Consider the following 18,739-nt stretch of genomic DNA (forward strand, 5'->3'; position numbering starts at 1 on the left):
TCGTGAGGGATAGGGAGGGGGAAACATGGAAAATACTGAGCGCTTTCTTTTAAGATAAAATAACGATTAAAGAGCTTATGCCAGATTAGAAGGCGCCATTTTGAAAATGCGCCTGCCTTGCTTTTATCTAACGGAAAAATGATTATGCGCAGAAAAGGTACGCATTGTAATAATTTTTTATAGAATTACCGTAAAACTAGAAAAGACTTCAGGCAGGTGCATCGAAAAAGTTTAAATGTAGAACTTTCATAAGATAAATCCCCATTCGGTAATTTGTCCGTTTCAATTAATTTTACTGGCCGGATCCAATTCAAAGGATTAGAAAAAACAATAAAAAATAAGCCTTTGTAACTGAGCTTCATTTAAAGGGATTTGTAATTCTGTTAGTCTCTGCAAACATTGTTTTGAATTTGAACTAAAGAAACAGAACTACAGAAGTACAAGCTTAACTGTTACCGCTGTATTTTCAGCAATGAAGTGTTATCAGAAAATTCTCCTACCAAACCAATATTTCTTATTCGGGGGAAATGAACTGTTGGCATCGAAACTTTTCATATATATTGGAACCGACGCTGACACTTAATTCGGCCAACTGGAACAGGTGTGAAAACGTTCAATGGTTTGCAACCACTGAATGCGCATCACGTCTACGAGATAATTGTAATTACTTTAGCTATATATAGAAACTGGCAACAGTTCCTGCCGCTTAAGTAAAAGCTATTAAAATATCCTGTCAAGCGATGTTACAGTAAAATATGGCAGGTGCACTCTTCGGCAGGTTTATGCTTTTTGCGCAGTTTCTTTTTGGTTATGCAAGAGAGACAAAATTTTGCCGCGAATCCCATGGGGTGACGCATTACAACGAAGTTTTAACCGGGCATACCTATAAATCAATACTTACAAGCGGGATTTTTGGTTGTGGGCATGTGTGTCTGGCCGATCCACGGTGCACATCTTATAATTGTCAAACCTCAGCGGTTGGACGAGGCATCTGTGAGCTGAATGACGGTGAATTTAGCAGCAAAAGACATTTGGTGAAGAAACAATGCTTTGTCTTCGTGCAAGTGAAATGGAAACGGGTGAGTTATCTTCAGTTGGTTTTCTGATGGCGGCTTACGTATGCTAAAATTACATATTCGGATTGCCGAAAGGTATCAGAAAATACTCAACCATCATGTAGTTCTGTACTGGCTTGAAAGTATCGAATTATTTTATGAAGAAGTAAATGATAATAATCCAGGTCGGCAATAACACGTAATATCAAGGATGAAGGAAAACTAAGATAAACAAAATTCTGATCAGCTTAATATAAGAGGTGGGTCCTGCACACGTTTGACGAATACCAAAAAGTAAACATAACGCATCACGAAACCGCGGATAAACACATATCGCGAAAAGCAAAAAATTCACAGATCACGGGGTTTTAATTTCGTGTTTCACAAGTCCCGAAAATTAAAAACACTTTATCCCGCATGACGCGAAAAAGGTGGGTAGCACTAACTGTGAAATGAATTAACAGCTGTCTCCAAAATCAGCTGGTCGAAAACAACTGTCATTTTTACCCTTAATTTCTGTTTTTTACTGTACTCTTGGTCTCTTAGACTAATTTCCTCGTCAAGTTAAAGAACATTGATAATTTGGCCGATTAACAAAAAACCCTCGCTTGGGGAAATAAGGGTTTTCTTTAATCAGAATAAAATTCACATAAGAACATTTGGCGTTGTACGCAACGAAATCTAAAAATTTATTTTGTGATAATGAAAGATAGAGGCGGCGGTGGGTTCAAGTTACATTTTAATGAAAAAACGAAGAGCATTAATTTAAGGTCCATGTTTTCATATTTAGGATAGCTCAATGTAATGAAACGTTATTCTTGTCTAACGTGTTTTTTAAGCACGATCTACAATGTATTCAACTTCTTGAGGATCGATAACTATTTATCACCGGGGGGAGGGGCTAGATGGGCTTGGTTGTGTCACGATTGAATTTACCTGATTCCCCCTTAAAGCTCTCAAATATTTTCATGACCCCTCCCCCCATCCTTCTCCCCCACGCTTCGGCGGTTAGTAGGCAGTTACTTTTCAAAAGTTCCCCCTTCATACTATGTTGATAACAAGTGATCTCCCTCCATTCCCCTTGAAAACTATGTGATCCCCCCAATAAAAATTCTCCCCCCATCCCCCTCCCCCGGCCATAAGAAAGACTAGTCCATCACATTTTTCTCTTAACGATTTCCCCAGAGACCCAAAAGTTGCTCGGAGGCCTGGAAACAAGGGGCAAGAACATCAGGATTTTACATTATTCAGGGAAGAGCAGAGTGTTTCTTTTATGAAATGTACTGCGACTTCAGTTCAGAACCCGGTTGGGCTTGGACTCTAATTATGTCACAGAGCATGAGCAGAAGGAACGAAGCTTTTGCTAAGGAACCATTCTTTAAAAAACCTTGTAAAAACCAGCATTATCCAAACTGGGAAAACTACAGAATTGGTATGCGTCGAATGTGGATTGTGCGAGCACAGTCTAGCCATTGGCGAGTCACATGTGATTTCCCATCTTATGGAGTGGATTACAGAGATTACGTCAGGGTCACTTTTCAAAATCTGACTCCGATGAAATACGATGTCAGTGGGGGATGTCGGAAAGTGGAGTATATCAACATCCGGGGACATAACTGTACAAAATGCACAGCCGGCTGGTGGCAGACAGAAACTCAATTTCTGACACACTTAAGTGATAAGGATACCTGCCAGTTTGGCAAGACTCTCGGTTTCCTTGACAACGAGGCCAACTTTGGTGGCTATTGGGGGAACAATGTTAGCACAGAGTTTCGATGTTCATCTATGATGACTTCCACCACCAATCATTGGTTTGGATGTAAGGTATAGGCGAAAATGGAAACATTCATCACGTAAGGATGGAAATAAAGAAATTTGTCATGAGCGTTTGCCATTCGCTGCACGACGCTTTTTATTTCTGTTGTGAAGTAAAATTCTTTTTGTTTTGTTGATTCATGCAGTTTTCCAATGGTATTCATTCATTGTTATATTTCGTTCATACTGAGAATCTAATGACCTAGACCGTGCACTTGCTTGTCGATATAGGCGGCCATCTTTAGAGGTTGCATAGCAAGTGGCTATTATGTTTTGGAGAACTTCCTCCGTAACAAAAATATCGAAACTACAGAGTGGCATGATTTGTTTCGTCTGAATTAGAAGTTCTTGTACCGTAGAATATTAGATAAAGCTCTTGTTTTAGGGACATTCTACTCTGTATATATATATATATATATATATAAATTCTGTCTGCGAGGTGACCCTGACCCTGTACACCCCAAGTAATCATACTTAAATAGAATAAATGTTTGAAAAGAAAATTTGCCCTGAGCGGGATTTGAACCCACGTCCCCCTGTTACTAATCAGGTGTGATGACCACTACACTATCAGGACAACCATGCTGGCAACACAGCAATCAAAGATGTGATTTAAGTGATCGGAGACGTGGTCTCCCGGGATATTTAACTTTTCAAGGTGACCGGGTAGGGGAAGCCTATAACACCATATAAAACCCAACTAAGGATCTATTAAGATACACGACCGAAGTCAACTTAGCGGATAACAAAGGAGGATCCAATTACGGATACAGGCTAATTTCAGTTAAACAAATTCTGTATGCGAGGGAACCCTGACCCTGTACACCCCAAGTAATCATACTTAAGGACAAAGGAGGATCCAATTACGGATACAGGCTAATTTCAATTAAACAAATTCATACAAGGGAAACCCTGACCCTGTACACCCCAAATAATATATATATATATATATATATATATTATAATAATATATATATATTATAATATATATATAATTATTATAATATATATATATATATTATAATATATATATATATTATAATAATTATAATATATATATATATATATATATACATATATATATATAACTGCAGACAGTGCACACTGTTTCGACCTATGTGGGTCTCATCAGTGCAGTGCATACACTGGGCCAAGCTCTGGAATAAACCATTGCCTGGGCGCTACACTTGTGGGACCAAGTGCAGACACGTTGCCATGCGCGAGTGCTCAAATCACAACTAAGGTGATGAGCTTCGCCCGAAGGCTAAGTGCATGGCAACCCCAGTGTATATATATACATATAACCAAAATAGCGGAATGAGATCATCATCTTAAATAGAATAAATGTTTGAAAAGAAAATTTGCCCTGAGCGGGATTTGAACCCACGTCCCCCCGTTACTAATCAGGTGTGATGACCACTACACTATCAGGACAACCATGCTGGCAACACAGCAATCAAACTAATCATCATCTACTAAAAAGTGCTCAATAGCAGGGCTAGAGCTATGGATAATTATACTTCAAGATTTAGGTTACTTGAACTTTTACTGCAACTCTGAGTTTCATGCCTCTTGCGAAGCAATCGTCAGGCAACTGCCAGAAATAACGGTTACAATCCACCAAAATTTAAAAGACGAAACAATATATACATGCGCGCGCAAAATACTGCACGCGCTATCGCTATTCCTGTTAAAGAACGTTAGGTTCTTTAACAGGAATTTCCTGACATGTCTGCAACCTGATGTCAGCTCATTTCTTTTGTTTAAACTTGCCATCTGCGGTTTACAAATGATAAAATATTTTTCCCACAAACACAAGTTGCATCTTTTAGCTACATTGGAATACGAACTAGCTTGTTTCACCTTGCGCCACTTAATATTAAACTTAGTGTCCTTATCTTTAAGACTCCATACATATTTGCTAAGTTCAGTAGCATGCCTGTAACGTTCGTTTCGGAATGAACACAAGTGGTTCCTGTAACGCATTTTAAAAGCGGTGTCACAGAGACCAATGTACGTTTCCTTTGCGGTTTCTGTGGTGACCTCTGCCTGGTAAATTATGCTTTCCATGTTACAGTTTCCATCCATGGGGCATATGTCAGGTTTTCGACAGTTGCAGCTTTTCCTAGCTCGATCATTAGCGCGTGCCAGTTTCCGGATTTCAGATTTGTTGTGGTTAGATATGACAGTTTTAATGCTGCCCATGCAGCTGTAGCTTAGTTTAAGGGTGTTCCGGTTGAAAATTTTGTGAAGAGGATTAGTTTTAGTGAAATGCTTATCAATAAGTGCAAGGAAGCATTTTCCGACGTTAGTTTCCACGTTCTTGCTGTATGGTGGGTTAAACCAAGTAATATTCCGCTGCCTGTTTCTTCGTGGACGTGGTGCCTGGTTTGATGCAGCGTTGAATGACAGGGTGTAGCTGTACCCACTTTTTTTGAGAGCTTCTTGATAAATAGGTTTAGCACTATCGAAGCATTCCCTGTCGGACGATATCTCGGAGAGCCTCCTATTGATTGATTCAGGGATGTTGCGCAGAATGGATGGTGGATGGTTAGATTTTTTATGCACGTACAGGGGGATGTTGCCATCCTTAGTAAAAGGGTAATACTTCCCACTTGAGAGGTCAAGCGTGACGTCTAGAAAATTGGTTTTGGTGATGTTAGCCTCGACTGTGATTTTTAAGTCATTGTCGCGGAAGACTTTGCAAAAACCTTTCTTGATATTCTCTATTTCTTGCGGTGTTCCATTGAGGGCAGCCAAACCATCATCCCGGTATAAACCAATATTTTGACCATACTTCTCGGTAAGAATCGATAAGAGAAAGCATCCAACCAGCTCACACGTTTCCGCTCCATCGAAGGACCCCATGGTAACATCAAAAAGGTTGCTGGCAGATTTTTTCTCCCATGGGCAATCATCGTTAAATAGCAGGGATCGTTTTGCATGCAAGATAATTTCACGCTCATGGCTGTTGATTGAGCAGTACTTAGAGGCAAAATCTAGTGCTTTGGAAAGCAACTTCTCAGTGATGGAGGGGTAGAATTCACAAACGTCGAAACAGATGAATGAAAGAGAGCTCTTGTCTTCTAAACTATTAAACCATTTGAGAACACTTGAGGTGTTTTTCCACTGGTTTACTTTACTGCTGGTGATGATAGCGTTGTTAATTTCATCGAGGAGATGCTTACTGATTTTCCCAATTTCAGGCTTAGAAGGGTTTATTAAGCGGCATGATGGATTGTCTTGAAAGTTGGGCTTATACATATATATAGTTTATTCTGTCTTCTTACCAATCGAGAGTTAGGCCAACGCTAAGGTTATTGTCAGTTTTCACTGTCACACCATCATCAAAACCATCGAAAAATGAAGTTACGAGTCAAAGAGATAAAATAAGATGAATATTCAAACAGTCTTGCAACGATTCGAGTCTGTGCAATGTTTTGTGCGGGAGATTTTTGAAGAAATGTTTCCCTCAAATTTATAAGGCTTTGTATGAAGACGCCATCGTTGGTGTCCCTTAGAGGGACACCAATATAGCGGCCGGTAGCTAACGAAAACATACGTCATCGATTCTTGTCATGAAAAGGATGAAGTCTTCCTCTGAGGGCTCAAAAACATACATCATCGATTCTTGTCATAAAAAGGATGAAGCCTTCTTCTGAGGGCTCAAAAACATCTATATGAATACTAATTCTCATACAAGGACTGTCCAGATTGCGAAATCTCCGCAGATAAGTCACTTTTTTTCACCTACGTGACAGCCTGTTAATATCGTGTCACGCAAACTGGCTTAGAAATTCAACCTTACTTTATCACGAAACGAAAGACCCGATCAAACTGAAAATCTGTACAAAGATAAGTCCTCAGCTCTTCTATTAACTAACTAAACTAAAATCTCATAAGGATTTATAATTCCTTATTTTTAATTTTGACGACATCACGTGAAAACCAGGAATAGCTTCAGTCGTCTTTCGAAGAAACGACTAATTAATAGAGAAGAGCACGCTGCCGGCACTGTTCATTAAAACGTCAATATTGCCGCAGGAAGTTTTGAAAGGGCAGGAGGAAGGGAGGGGAAATGGTCCAAAGTTTGATTCAGAAAATGTAAATTTTATCAACCGGATCCAGAGTCTAACTCAGCCATGAAATACTTCAAGACTGGTAACTTTTAAACACTGAGTAGAGACATGCGATCCCGTCGTTGCTTGATCATGAATTTTGGTGTCAGGGCCGGGTAATTATAAAAAACCCAAAGCTGTGACTGAGGTGATGGAGGGAGGGAGGGAGGGAGGGAGTGAGGGAGGGAGGGAGGGAGTAGGGGAGGAAGGGAGGGAGGGAGGGAGTGAGGGAGGGAGGGAGTGAGGGAGGGAGGGAGGGAGTAGGGGAGGAAGGGAGGGAGGGAGGGAGTGAGGGAGGGAGGGATCCTATGCATCAACTATTGTCATTACTAATAACATTGGACGGCTATGGTTGGATTGAGAAATCATATGCAGTCTTCTGCTTGCGTGACGAGGAGGCCCTCTCCACTTTTGTTCGAAGCTATTAATAGTTATGACAAGGATCATGTCAAGGCTGATTTGGTCTAATTTACTTTCACACTGAAGAATAACAATAAAACAATTTTAGATCTGCGAATTTGATGTGAAATCAAATGATATCTTCTCGCTTCATTGTTCTCACTCGTTCTATTTCCCTTCCTTCTCGTCACCTTCCTGCTTTAGACAACATGGTTAATGTCAATAGAAGAAAAAAAAATGAGTTACGGTGACTCGATTCCTTCCAATTTCCAACACTTACAAATTCCAATTTCGAGTAGTTTGCTTGTGTTTACCTAGCGTTCTTAATGGCTCCTTTCTCTTCTGGAGAACAATAGCAGTATTTTCTTAGACGGGGGTAAGAAGAAGCAACGCAAAATGGTTGATCCTTGTAAGCGTCAACTCGACTGATATCTCCTAATAGTGAGGGAACACCCTTCTTCATTCTGACCGAAGCTTCGTAAAATCCCTCGTTTGGAGATGTCACGAATTGTAACTGATATAAAGTATCCATAGCGAGTGTGTTAATCGATTTTTCACCCAACACCACACCACAGGAGTCACATTCGTCGTGAGCGCCCTTCTTGGAGTCTACAAATCTCTGCATGGCTTCTTTCGGCATCTCGCGAAACGCGCTCTTTATTTCCTTCAATTTCAACCGCTGACATAGCTGAGACAGTTCGTCGCTTTGTGACGTCAGATTGTTAATGTGCCTGACGACAAACTCAGCTGATTCTTTAACTGCGGGCTCTTCCAGCGACACAGCTTCCAAATCAAGACAGGGGCACCAATGATCTTCCACACCTGCGCTTCCGCACGTTCGATTTCTCTCGTTAATCCGGCTGAACAAGCTTTGACCGGTTATAATCTCGCTTGGATACTGTGGATATGACAGTATGTGACGTAATGTTGCATAAACGTCAAATGGTGATGTTAGGACGTGTGAGTTTTGAACGAGATTTTTGTGGAGGACTGGGTACTTGTTAAGAAACCATTTTGGTAGTGTGATTGACATAAATGGAAACCTCTCTTCTAGTTTACCTTGGACTGTCTTTCGAAGATCAGCGAACCGATGACCATGGTCCCCGAAAATAATCAGCATAGTGTTGTTTTCAAATAACTCTCGCTGAAATGTTTGCAAGAAAGTTGTCAGGTCCTCGTCTACATAACCGATCATATTTACGTCATCATGTGAAAGCGCAGCATGAGATAAGAACGCAAACTTTGGCTGATCCTTGTAACTTCGAAAGAAACTCAACAAATAATTCAGAGATACGTTATGAGCTGGTCGGTTATTGATACATTTTCCTTTTAAAACTTTATCTGTCTCTATCCAGAATGGTCTGGAGAAGTGGTCTGTTGGGGGATCTCTGAAACCATGCAGACGGTAATTAAAGGCTGCATATTCTGGAACGTCTTCCGAGAACATCGTAACGTATCCTTTGTCTTTGTAATTTCGGAAAATCCAGCGCCATCTGTCGACAGGTTGTGAGCCACTCATTCTCCTTCGAGCTTCAGGTTGTTTATTCTCGTCGATTCCAGTGAGCATGCCACACAGCTGCGCGGTGGTGCCGTCGCCTACGATTGTCTCACCTGTCAAATCCATTAAATTAAGCTGAATCAATTTTAGCGTTGTCAATCCTATCTAGAAATTGTTAGAACTTTTGTTGCTAACGATCTCAGCACGACCATATGAGCCTTTTTTTTCGCTTTTGTAACTTTGATATGTTGATTTGCCATGTGGTATTAAACTGAAACCTTGCGGGAGTTCTAACTTGCAGATTGGCCTGTTTTTCTAATGAATAATTTTTGTAATGTCATATCCAAGCATGCAAATTCGTTGCAAGTAATTTTTGCACGTAAAAGTTCGTTCGCTTTCCGATGATCTTGCTTTGCACGTAATGGGATAATCTGCTGGTGCTGTAATATATCGACTCTTAGAAAACTTTTCTGATTAGACTGCGAGGCAAGGTCTCAAATAGATTTAATACCCGGCACAGAGTAATGTCTTCCAAATTTCCACAGAAAACGTCATTCAAACCTAGCAGAGTGTTTGATGTCATTTTGTCAAGGAATGCCAAGCGATTATTTAAATTACGTTGGATTTTTTACAATTTATAGTAAGCACGAGCTCGGAAAATGTGTCCAATAAAAAATAAATAAATAAATAACTTTTAGAATCTATGGACATTTCTAAACAAACATCTGATACCCTTAAGAAGTTTGAAAGAAAGTTTCGGTGGAAATTCTGTAAAAATTTCTGACAGCTGCAGGGCATTTAGCCACTGCCAATATATTGAAGGATCGTGCGTTGAAATGTTTGGTTTCCTAATCAGCAAATGTTTACACACTTTTATTACAAACCCTAGTCCTTTCTAATGCTCACTAAGCGCCCTTATGCAGTCAGTTGACGCTATCCATTCCATTTCACAGACCGACATGAAAATGAAACTTCATAGTCGTTGATATTTTCTAAAGATTAAATGCATTAATTTTCATAAATTACTTAACAAAAGTGGGAAAGAATGAAAGAATATTATGACTTAGCACCAGTCGTTAAATTTCCTTTTTTTTATTCTGTTTTGAAATGATCACATCAAAAAATGACTCTTAAAAGGGGTAAACTGAAGTGTAAGTTGTGAGGAATCACATTCCCTACCAACGGGAAACTTGAATCTCATACGGTTTGACTTGCAACCTATCAAGAGCCAGCGAACGTTCGCGACTCCTTATCGAAATTCCAAAAATAAAGATTGTAAATGCAGGGCTCGACACTAACGGTAGCCAACTAGTCACAGAATAATAGAAATTCAGTTTTGGCTAGTGGTTTTTTATTTCCATTGGCCAATCTGGTTAGTAAACAAACTGAAATTGTCGTACTTGAACATCATCTAAGATGTCACTAGCCACTTGGCTAGTAAGTTGAAAAGTTAGTGTCGAGGCCTGAAATGTGTTGGCATAATTTGTAAAATAGGGTATTGTTTACATTTAAATACGGTTTTAAAATATTTTTTCTCATATGACTTCTTTGCTGAAATTTCCTTCACATACTGTATACTCAAGTTGTATTCAGTCGTATTCTGAATCATTTCTGGAGTATTTTTATGTGTTTGCACCGAATTCCAGACAGGCGTGAAGGACTTGGCCAAATATCTGTTATTTAAAAGAAGTACTTATTCCTGAAAAACTGAACGGTAACTTAACCAGTGATAATTTTGTAAGTAAATACTGGGTAAAGTGCAATTGGTTTCTTAATGTACAGGAGGATTTTTAAACCTAACTCACGGTGAAAGCAGCCACCGCAGAATCCACGAAATGAATTGACAGTCGGTTACCTAGCCACAACCTCTGAGAACAAATACGCGTAATCGACGTGTAAAACTGACATATCGTTCCAAAGCAATGGAAATTCATCTCAAAGACGACTTAGCAACCGCCTATCACAAAAAAAAAACCTATAATAGAAGTAAAAATCTCACTCACCTTGCAAAAAGACAGTGTTTAAGTTCTTGGTCAGATATTCCAAACTTTTGGGTAATTTTCTTTTGAAATTAGCGTGTGATGTGGAGTCGAACATGATCAGCGCAACATTCAGCGGAATACCACCAGGTTTCTGTTCCCGTTTGAGGACTTCCTTTTTGGGAAACACGTGCATGTGTACGTCACTTCTGGTCTCACCCGAAGATGTCATGACGTCCACCCGAATGAAGTCGTAATCAACTGTTACATTTCCACTGAAAATTCCTGCAAAATGCACATCAAAATAATAGAAAAAGACTTTTAGTAGTAATCACGCTGGGCGCCATGTGTTGTCCAGATGATGTCCTCCTTTTACCCAACCAAAAGTGATAATCCGTAACAAAAGAATTAGCTAACCATGCTGCCAAATAGCCAAGACGCCCAAAGGAAGTGATGCTTTTTCTCTGTACCGAAAGAGCAGTCCCCTTGCCCTTTTATGAGGCATGGGGAGAATTAATCTCTTTGAGTAGAGCTTGATTTTATAAAAATGCCATTTGTCCGCTGACAATTCTCCCAAGGGTTAACGAACTTGGACATGAATTTTTCTTTTGAAAGGATTTCATCACTTAATTTTCTTTGGATACCTTTCTTCTCCAACCATTTTTCATGGAGGCTCGTTCTGTTCAAACTTGATTTATTTAATTTGGAACAAATAAATCAAATTTGCAGTTATTCAAATAAATTTTGGCTCTTCGTCATGTTCAGTGTGAAATTTGTATCAAACACGGCGACAGTCCTCTACGCATCCCGAATATGGGCGGCCGTCACCACCAAAATACAAGGATGTCAAACAGATCAGTAAATACAGCTTCAGGATAGCATAACTAATAAAGGAATAGCATGGCCAAATTATAGACTGTCTAGTTTTCCTTCATGAAACAGAATACCCTAAACATAAATAGTTTAGCCAAATGATAAACGATCTAGTTGCCCACGTCGAGTTGGAACATGAAATTGTGAAATGGACTAGCCAAATTGCGAATAGCCTAGCACTAATTTGCAATACAGGTCATACAGTACACAAACGGTGTAGCGTTGCGTCAAATGACTCAGGGTGATATCGCCGGGGTAGCACAGCGGTTTCAAACGGTTTAGCGTTGCGTGAAATGGCTCGGCGTAATGTCGAATGGTACATACAAGGTAAATACAAATAGTGTAGCATTGTGTGAAAAGGCTCAGCCTAATGTTGAATGGTACAGCGTACACACAAATGGTGTAATTGTTTGTATGTGCGCTGTACCATTCGACATTATGCTGAGCCATTTCACCCAAAGCTACACCGTTTGTACGTACGCTGCGCTAGTCCGTATTAACCTGAGTCATTTGACACAAAGGTACACCGTTTGTGTACTGTATTGCAAATGAGCGCTAGACTATTCGCAATTTACTTGGTCCATTTCACAATTTCATGTTCCAACTCGACATGGGCAACTAGACCGTTTATCATTTGGCTAAACTATTTATGTTTAGGCTGTTCTATTTCATGAAGGAAACTTAGACTGTCTATAATTTGGCCATGCCATTCCTTTATTAGCTATGCTATCCTGCAGCTGATCCTTAAACCATCTTTGTATTTACTGATCTATTTGACATCCTTGTATTTTTGGTGGTGGCGGCCGCCCATATTACCGAACTGCCTCAGCTTTACGGCAAGGCGAAGTGAAGACTCTTAAACATAGCGACTGCACTATGGGATGGTTTCGCGCCAGCCTTCACATTAAATGATGTCATGTCCCCCAGCAGAACGCTGTTCCATTTGCGGTTTGTATTTTTGGTGGTTTCGGCGAGAAAGCCTTCACGCCACGCTACAAGAGAGCTCGACGAATGGCCACAACATCGAAATATTTCATGTAATGCTGAGCAATTTAATGTTTAGCTAGAGCGTCTGATGTTCTGCAGAGCCATTCGACGTAACGCTACACTATTTGTGTGTGCGCTATACCACTCGACATTACGCTGAGCCATTTTACGCAACGCTACACCATTTTTGTGGGCGCTATACCATTCGACATTACGCTGAGCCATTTCACGCAACGCTACACCATTTGTGTGGGCGCTATACCATTCGACATTACGCTGAGCCATTTCACGCAACGCTACACTGTTTGTATGTACGCTGTACCATTCTACATTACGCTGAGCCATTTAACGCAACGCTACATCATTTGTGTGTACGCTGTACCATCTGACATTACGCTGAGCCATTTAATGCATCGCTACACTGTTTGTATGTACGCTGTACCATTCGGCATTACGCTGAGCCATTTCAAGCAACGCTACACCATTTGTGTGTACGCTGTACCATTCGACATTACGCTGAGCCTTTACACGCAAAGCTACTGTTTGTATGTACACTGTATCATTCGACATTACGCTGAGCCATTTCACGCAACTCTACACCGTTTGTGTACTGTATTGCAAATGAGTGCTAGGCTATTCGCAATTTAGCTAGTCCATTTCACAATTTCATGTTCCAACTCAACATGGGCAACTAGACCGTTTATCATTTGGCTAAACTATTTATGTTTAGGGTGTTCTGTTTCGTTTAGGAAAACTAAACTGTCTATAATTTGTCCATGCCATTTCTTTATTAGCTATGCTATCCTGCAGCTGATCCTTAAATCATCTTTATATTTACTGATCTAGTTGACATCCTTGTATTTTTGGTGGTGACGGCCGCCCATATTCTGAGACGAGGAGCGCGCAATGCACCATGGAATAAAATAAATTCGAAGGATCATCAAAAATTATTCGAACCATCCAAAAATAATTCAAAAGTTCATCATAAAATAATTGCAAAACATACGAAAACTTAGAACTAAAAAAATTGCGTGGAATGCTAAAAAATTACTCGCCAAACTAAAAATTGCAGCGCAATATGAAAAATAGAAATTGTAAAATAAAATAAACAAAGCCAAAATATTATTTCAATGGCTGCAAAATTAATTTAGGTTTTTCAAAATGTTTTTCAAGTTTTTAATCGTCTCACTGAATTGAACTTTAAGGTACCAGAGGAGCTGCATGTTAAAGAACGCGACTCGTCTCAAACTTAATATAAAGTGACATTACGCAAATGGAAATTTCTCTCACCTTTCTGGTCCAACGCTAACGCTCGACTCCCGCTCGTGTTCAGAACTCTAACCGGATCCGAAAGAACCACACCAAAATCGTTCCCTTGAGGTCTTTCGATCTTTCTGTATTGTGCGGAGACGATTCCTTCGCCTTCAACCCGAAGGACGTTGTCTTCGAAACTAGAATAACTGACACCCTCGCAATTGAGTTTGCCAAGATCTTTCATAAAGTTAACCACGCTGGGATGAAATGGATCTAAAACGGGTAGCTTACAAGCGGTAGATTCTTTGGCTGCTCTGTTAACTAAATAATTTACTGATGTTTGATGGTGAAGTTTCGTGTTTGTTGTTATTAAATCGAAACTTCTGTAAAACACAAGCGCAAACGATGTCAGACTGACAATGCCCAGCGATAAAGCAAAGCATCGAAAGTTCGGTCTTCTAACGATGGAGGAAAAGGTAGAGGTTTTCTGAAACAGCCTTTTAGGCATACTGTTCACCAAATATTTCGCTAAAAGAAATGAAACGTGAACACAAGGGGAGGTAAAGGCAGATTAGTGTTACAGGCTTTCGCAACAAGACACCTTGTACGTGTTAGCGTCCAGTCCCCAGACTGGAGAATAACGTTGAACGGACGAAACATCAACAGCTGCGGGAGAAAATCGAACATATTACACTCAACGCCTGGCAGGAGTCGTGCTGGTTCGTCAATAGCTTTTTTACGTTAATTACGCTAAATATAAAGACGGAAGGGACTAGAGGATATCTGACAAAGTTCTGAAGAGATGTGAAGGAGTAGCCTGATCGTCCGGGTGAGTGTAGTCCTGAGAAGGACTGTTGTTGGTGGTAGTGACTGACGTTTCGACAACCTGTGCGGAAGTCATCATCAGAGTCAAGTGAATGATTGTTGTCAGTAGAATGTTCTTATTCCAGTTCCAGTTCTGCGTTTTATGGGAACACACGAACTGGAATAAGAACATTCTACTGACAACAATCATTCACTTGACTCTGATGATGACTTCCGCACAGGTTGTCGAAACGTCAGTCACTACCACCGACAACAGTCCTTCTCAGGACTACACTCACCCGGACGATCAGACTACACCTTCAAATGTTACCCCCGGGTTCAAACCAGTTACTGCATTCTGAAGAAATGTTTGAGAACAGAAGGAAACGTGTCGGTAAAAGTTACGATGCATCTTGACTTCGATTGATCTTAACGTGGATAGAATGGAACATTGCGTTATTTAGTACTCGTTGATGGAAGCTTTGACAGCAGAATGACAAGATCTACTGTTTCTGCGAGAAATGTCTTGCTCCAAGGCAGAAAGTTGGTTCGTGTCCAGGCGGCCCAGGCATACTGCGTGTGATTTTGGGGTCTAAAGTTCCTTAAGCTTAACGACGATACCTATATTAAGATTGAATTTTAAGCTTAAGCGTGGGCCGTTAAAAAGAGGAAAAATTAGAGGGAAAATAGACCCTTCCACGGTTTTATCGGCCATGTTGGTTGGGGGTCAAACAAAACCTCGTTGCGTAACAACGAGCCATAGAATCTCTTATGATAAGAAGACGCGCATCGCTCCCCTCGATTAAATTTGCGCTTTGTTCAGGAAAAAAAATTAATATTCATCGCTGAAATAGAGAAGACATCAATAAAGGCGAGTGACTTTTTCTCCTCTCGGCGAAAAACCTTTTCTTCTCTGCGTTTTATGGGAACATTGAGATCGTTTTTCTTTGGACGTGACCTCGCGGCCGACATAATGCCAGAAGTTCTCAGTACAGCTTTTCAGAATGACTTTTTGTATTTAAGTAATTTAATTGTGCAGAGGAAAAATTGAAATAAATGTGTTTACGTGCTCTTTAAACCTTTTCGTCCAGACAAGCTAACATACTCTTGAAAAACCAATAACTCGGTAAAGAGAAACCCTTGGTTTAATGGATTTTGGAGATAGGTGTTCTGTCGGCGGCTGTAACAACGATAGAGGAGATCCGAAAAAATGAGTTATCCACTCACATGTACAGAAGTTATCGTTCCACAAGCCCAAGCAATCATTAATTGAAGCATGGTCTCGACAGGTTCAGAAGGGAAGAAAATATTTCTCAATAGGAAAGTCAAGGGAGAGTGTTAATTGTCGTCTGCTCCAATCATTTTCGAGACGGGAAGCCTTCAGTAAGCAATCCAATACCTACTCTTTTTTTTACTCCTTTTGAGAATTCAAATACTAAGTCACCCAAAAGGCGGCGATTATCAACATAGGTTGATAACAGTGATATCATCACTGCAAGTGACGAATTGATGAAAAGTGGAGACGATTCCCCAGGGTTAAAACTGTGTACAGCCTCTGCACAAATAACCAGAGATGCTGATGTTCGACTCTATACTGGCATACAAAATACAGACGCTTTCAGAACCTTATTTGAGCACTTACTCCCACCATAAATCCTAAAATTTAAAACTACACAATATCGATGGCTAAAAAACATATTCTAATTTCTCAACCGAAAGAAGTGCGTTTTAAAATGCCATTCTCGCACCATGGCGGCCACGAGGTCACCTTAAAACAACATATCAATCTGCCCATAAAACGCAGTGATAAATATGTACTTCGCCAAAAATTCGGCACTTACTTTTAGTAACGCCTTATCTATGTTCCCAATAGATTTGGAGACGAAAATAAGCGATTTTTCCTTTATAAAGTTACGATATTGAGTGAAGGTACCGACGCGCGTCGAATAATTACAGAAGAATATATTGCTTTTTGCTACGCAACGAGGTTTTGTTTGACCCCCAAACAATATGGCCGTAAAAACCGTGGAAGGGTCTATTAAGAAAAAATTAAAAAGGATAATAAAAGCGAGGAAAAGAACGTGTTAAGTCTCCTTACCTTTTTTTCTGTAGCCGCTTTGTTGCCAACGGTCGTTTTAAGGCTATTTTGGCGATTTTCTTTGTAAAGCTTGCGGTGTTACCAATCAACTGTAGAAAAGGAAAAATTATTTAAAAAAACTAAGAAAATTAAAAAAGGATAATAATAGCGAGGAATATATCGTAACACGCAATGGTGTAGCGGTGTTACCCGTCAACTATATATATACGCATAAATAAAGGCAGAAAGTTTCGAAAGAAACTGTTTGGGGCTGCGTCGGTGGGAGTAACGAAATAATTAGGATATATCAACAAAGTTGAAATGGTAAATAGGACACCGTAACGATTACAAAAGCGTTTCGAGCGTTAGCCCTTCGTCGGAGCGAATGAAACGTGAACACGAAAGGGCTCCGACGAAGGGCTAACGCTCGAAACGTCAGATTTTGTAATCGTTACGGTGGCCAATTTACCATTTCAACTTTGTTGATATATCCAAATTATATATATACGCAGGTGTCCAAAACTCGCGTCTCGAGGAAAAAACGAAAGATTATTTCTTGAAAGCGTAACACGTTGTGTGATGCGGTGTCAATTCACAGCACGAAAAAGGAAATTGCGGAAAATCAAAGTTGCGTAAAGCAAGCAAAAATGTGTCTAGACACATTAATGCTGATTTACTTTTTACCTAAAGGTTGTAATAAGCCATACATTTTGCAAAACACGTAAAGCTTTCGTTAAATAAGCACAAATGGCGTACGGCTTATGGGATCAATCGGTTTTTACGTATTATCCGATCAAAGATGTGGGCCAAAGAAACACCTGGATAGATCCTGGGCTTGGAAAAACAAATGAAAATGGTACCGTAACATAAATATTTCTCTTTCTCGATAATTCAAAACATTTTCCATTGAGCCATTGCAGGCTGTACTCTGTCTTCCATAAGGATATATATATTTTGTGCTGTACATCATACGTCAACAGTGCAAATAGAACGGTTATTTTCGATGAAACAAGATTTATTTGGCAAATTTAAAACTACTTTTGCAACTATATAGGCATGTTTAGTAAGCCCCCTGCATGTTGCAATGAGTTGGATAGGAACCTTTACAGCGCAGGACAAGACTGAAAGCGTTACAATGATGAAGTGTCAATAGTCATACAATTTAGATGTTTCAAGAAGGATTACGTCACAGAAACTGGTTTTCTGTTAAACCCTGCAGTAACGTAAACATAGGCACACAAGTCGAAAAGAATATGGATAGCCACACTTTTGGGGTCCTTGCTGTACAGCCTTAAAATTATTCGTCAATGCTGTTGACTTTATCTCCGACTACGATTTGCTGTTCACGATCCTCATCGTCAGAAGAACCAGATGCCCACATTTCTCCACGCGACTCATGATCCTGATCAGGATATGGCTTTGGTCTTTTCGCCCTACGTTCCAAACGCTCAGCGTCATTTTTGGTTATCCAGCGTACGCTATGCAAATCTTAATAAGCCTTGCGATGTTTCCAGAAAGCCACCCTATATAAGTATTCATCGCAATGTCCACACAACAGTCTGCTTTGTTTTCGTAAGCAGGAGGACATCTTTGCAGCGTAGTAAGCCATGTGACAACTTGTTTTAAAGCCGCTATTTGCCGCAAAGCCGCTATTTGCCGCAGTCGGCGGCTATCTAGATTTCTTTGATGTAGCTGTAGCCTATCACGTGCTAGAAAAAGTTAATCAGTAGCCTATCACGTGGCAGAAACTTCTGTTATTAAAAGAAATTTAATACGACGGCACGCTTTGTCGGTGATTTCTGACGACGTTGTGCATCTGTTTTCCTGTGAACGTTGAATGTGTCGCTGTGTGAAAGTTAGATTTCTGGGTTCGACCTCAT

At 40.1% G+C, this 18,739-nt stretch overlaps 2 protein-coding genes across 2 annotated transcripts; one reads left to right on the forward strand and one right to left on the reverse strand.

Annotated features, from left to right (window-relative positions):
- The first annotated feature begins 423 nt into the window (after positions 1-423).
- Positions 424-3,471, forward strand: LOC111345184 (uncharacterized). Its single transcript, XM_088755032.1, has 2 exons — positions 424-1,079; positions 2,241-3,471. The coding sequence occupies exons 1-2, from the start codon at positions 756-758 to the stop codon at positions 2,883-2,885; spliced, it is 969 nt and encodes a 322-aa protein (XP_088611158.1). The 5' UTR covers positions 424-755; the 3' UTR covers positions 2,886-3,471.
- A 4,097-nt stretch (positions 3,472-7,568) lies between these two features.
- LOC148736054 (uncharacterized) lies at positions 7,569-14,615 on the reverse strand. Its single transcript, XM_088754328.1, has 3 exons — positions 14,015-14,615; positions 10,889-11,149; positions 7,569-8,998 (listed from the first exon to the last, which is right to left on the reverse strand). The coding sequence occupies exons 1-3, from the start codon at positions 14,484-14,486 to the stop codon at positions 7,698-7,700; spliced, it is 2,034 nt and encodes a 677-aa protein (XP_088610454.1). The 5' UTR covers positions 14,487-14,615; the 3' UTR covers positions 7,569-7,697.
- Positions 14,616-18,739: the final 4,124 nt, after the last annotated feature.

This window comes from Stylophora pistillata, chromosome 3 (assembly GCF_964205215.1).
Source record: "Stylophora pistillata chromosome 3, jaStyPist1.2, whole genome shotgun sequence".
Taxonomy (NCBI): Eukaryota; Metazoa; Cnidaria; class Anthozoa; order Scleractinia; family Pocilloporidae; genus Stylophora; species Stylophora pistillata.

Bases quoted from the DNA above. Each gene is read 5' to 3' on its own strand.
- LOC111345184 (XM_088755032.1), top strand. From the start codon at position 756: ATGGCAGGTGCACTCTTCGGCAGGTTTATGCTTTTTGCGCAGTTTCTT. The intron at 1,080-2,240 runs GTGAGTTATCTT...CGATTTCCCCAG, and splicing joins TGCAAGTGAAATGGAAACGG to AGACCCAAAAGTTGCTCGGA.
- LOC148736054 (XM_088754328.1), bottom strand. From the start codon at position 14,486: ATGCCTAAAAGGCTGTTTCAGAAAACCTCTACCTTTTCCTCCATCGTT. The intron at 11,150-14,014 runs GTGAGAGAAATT...TGCATTTTGCAG, and splicing joins GTTAGCGTTGGACCAGAAAG to GAATTTTCAGTGGAAATGTA. The intron at 8,999-10,888 runs GTGAGTGAGATT...TGGATTTGACAG, and splicing joins AAACACTGTCTTTTTGCAAG to GTGAGACAATCGTAGGCGAC.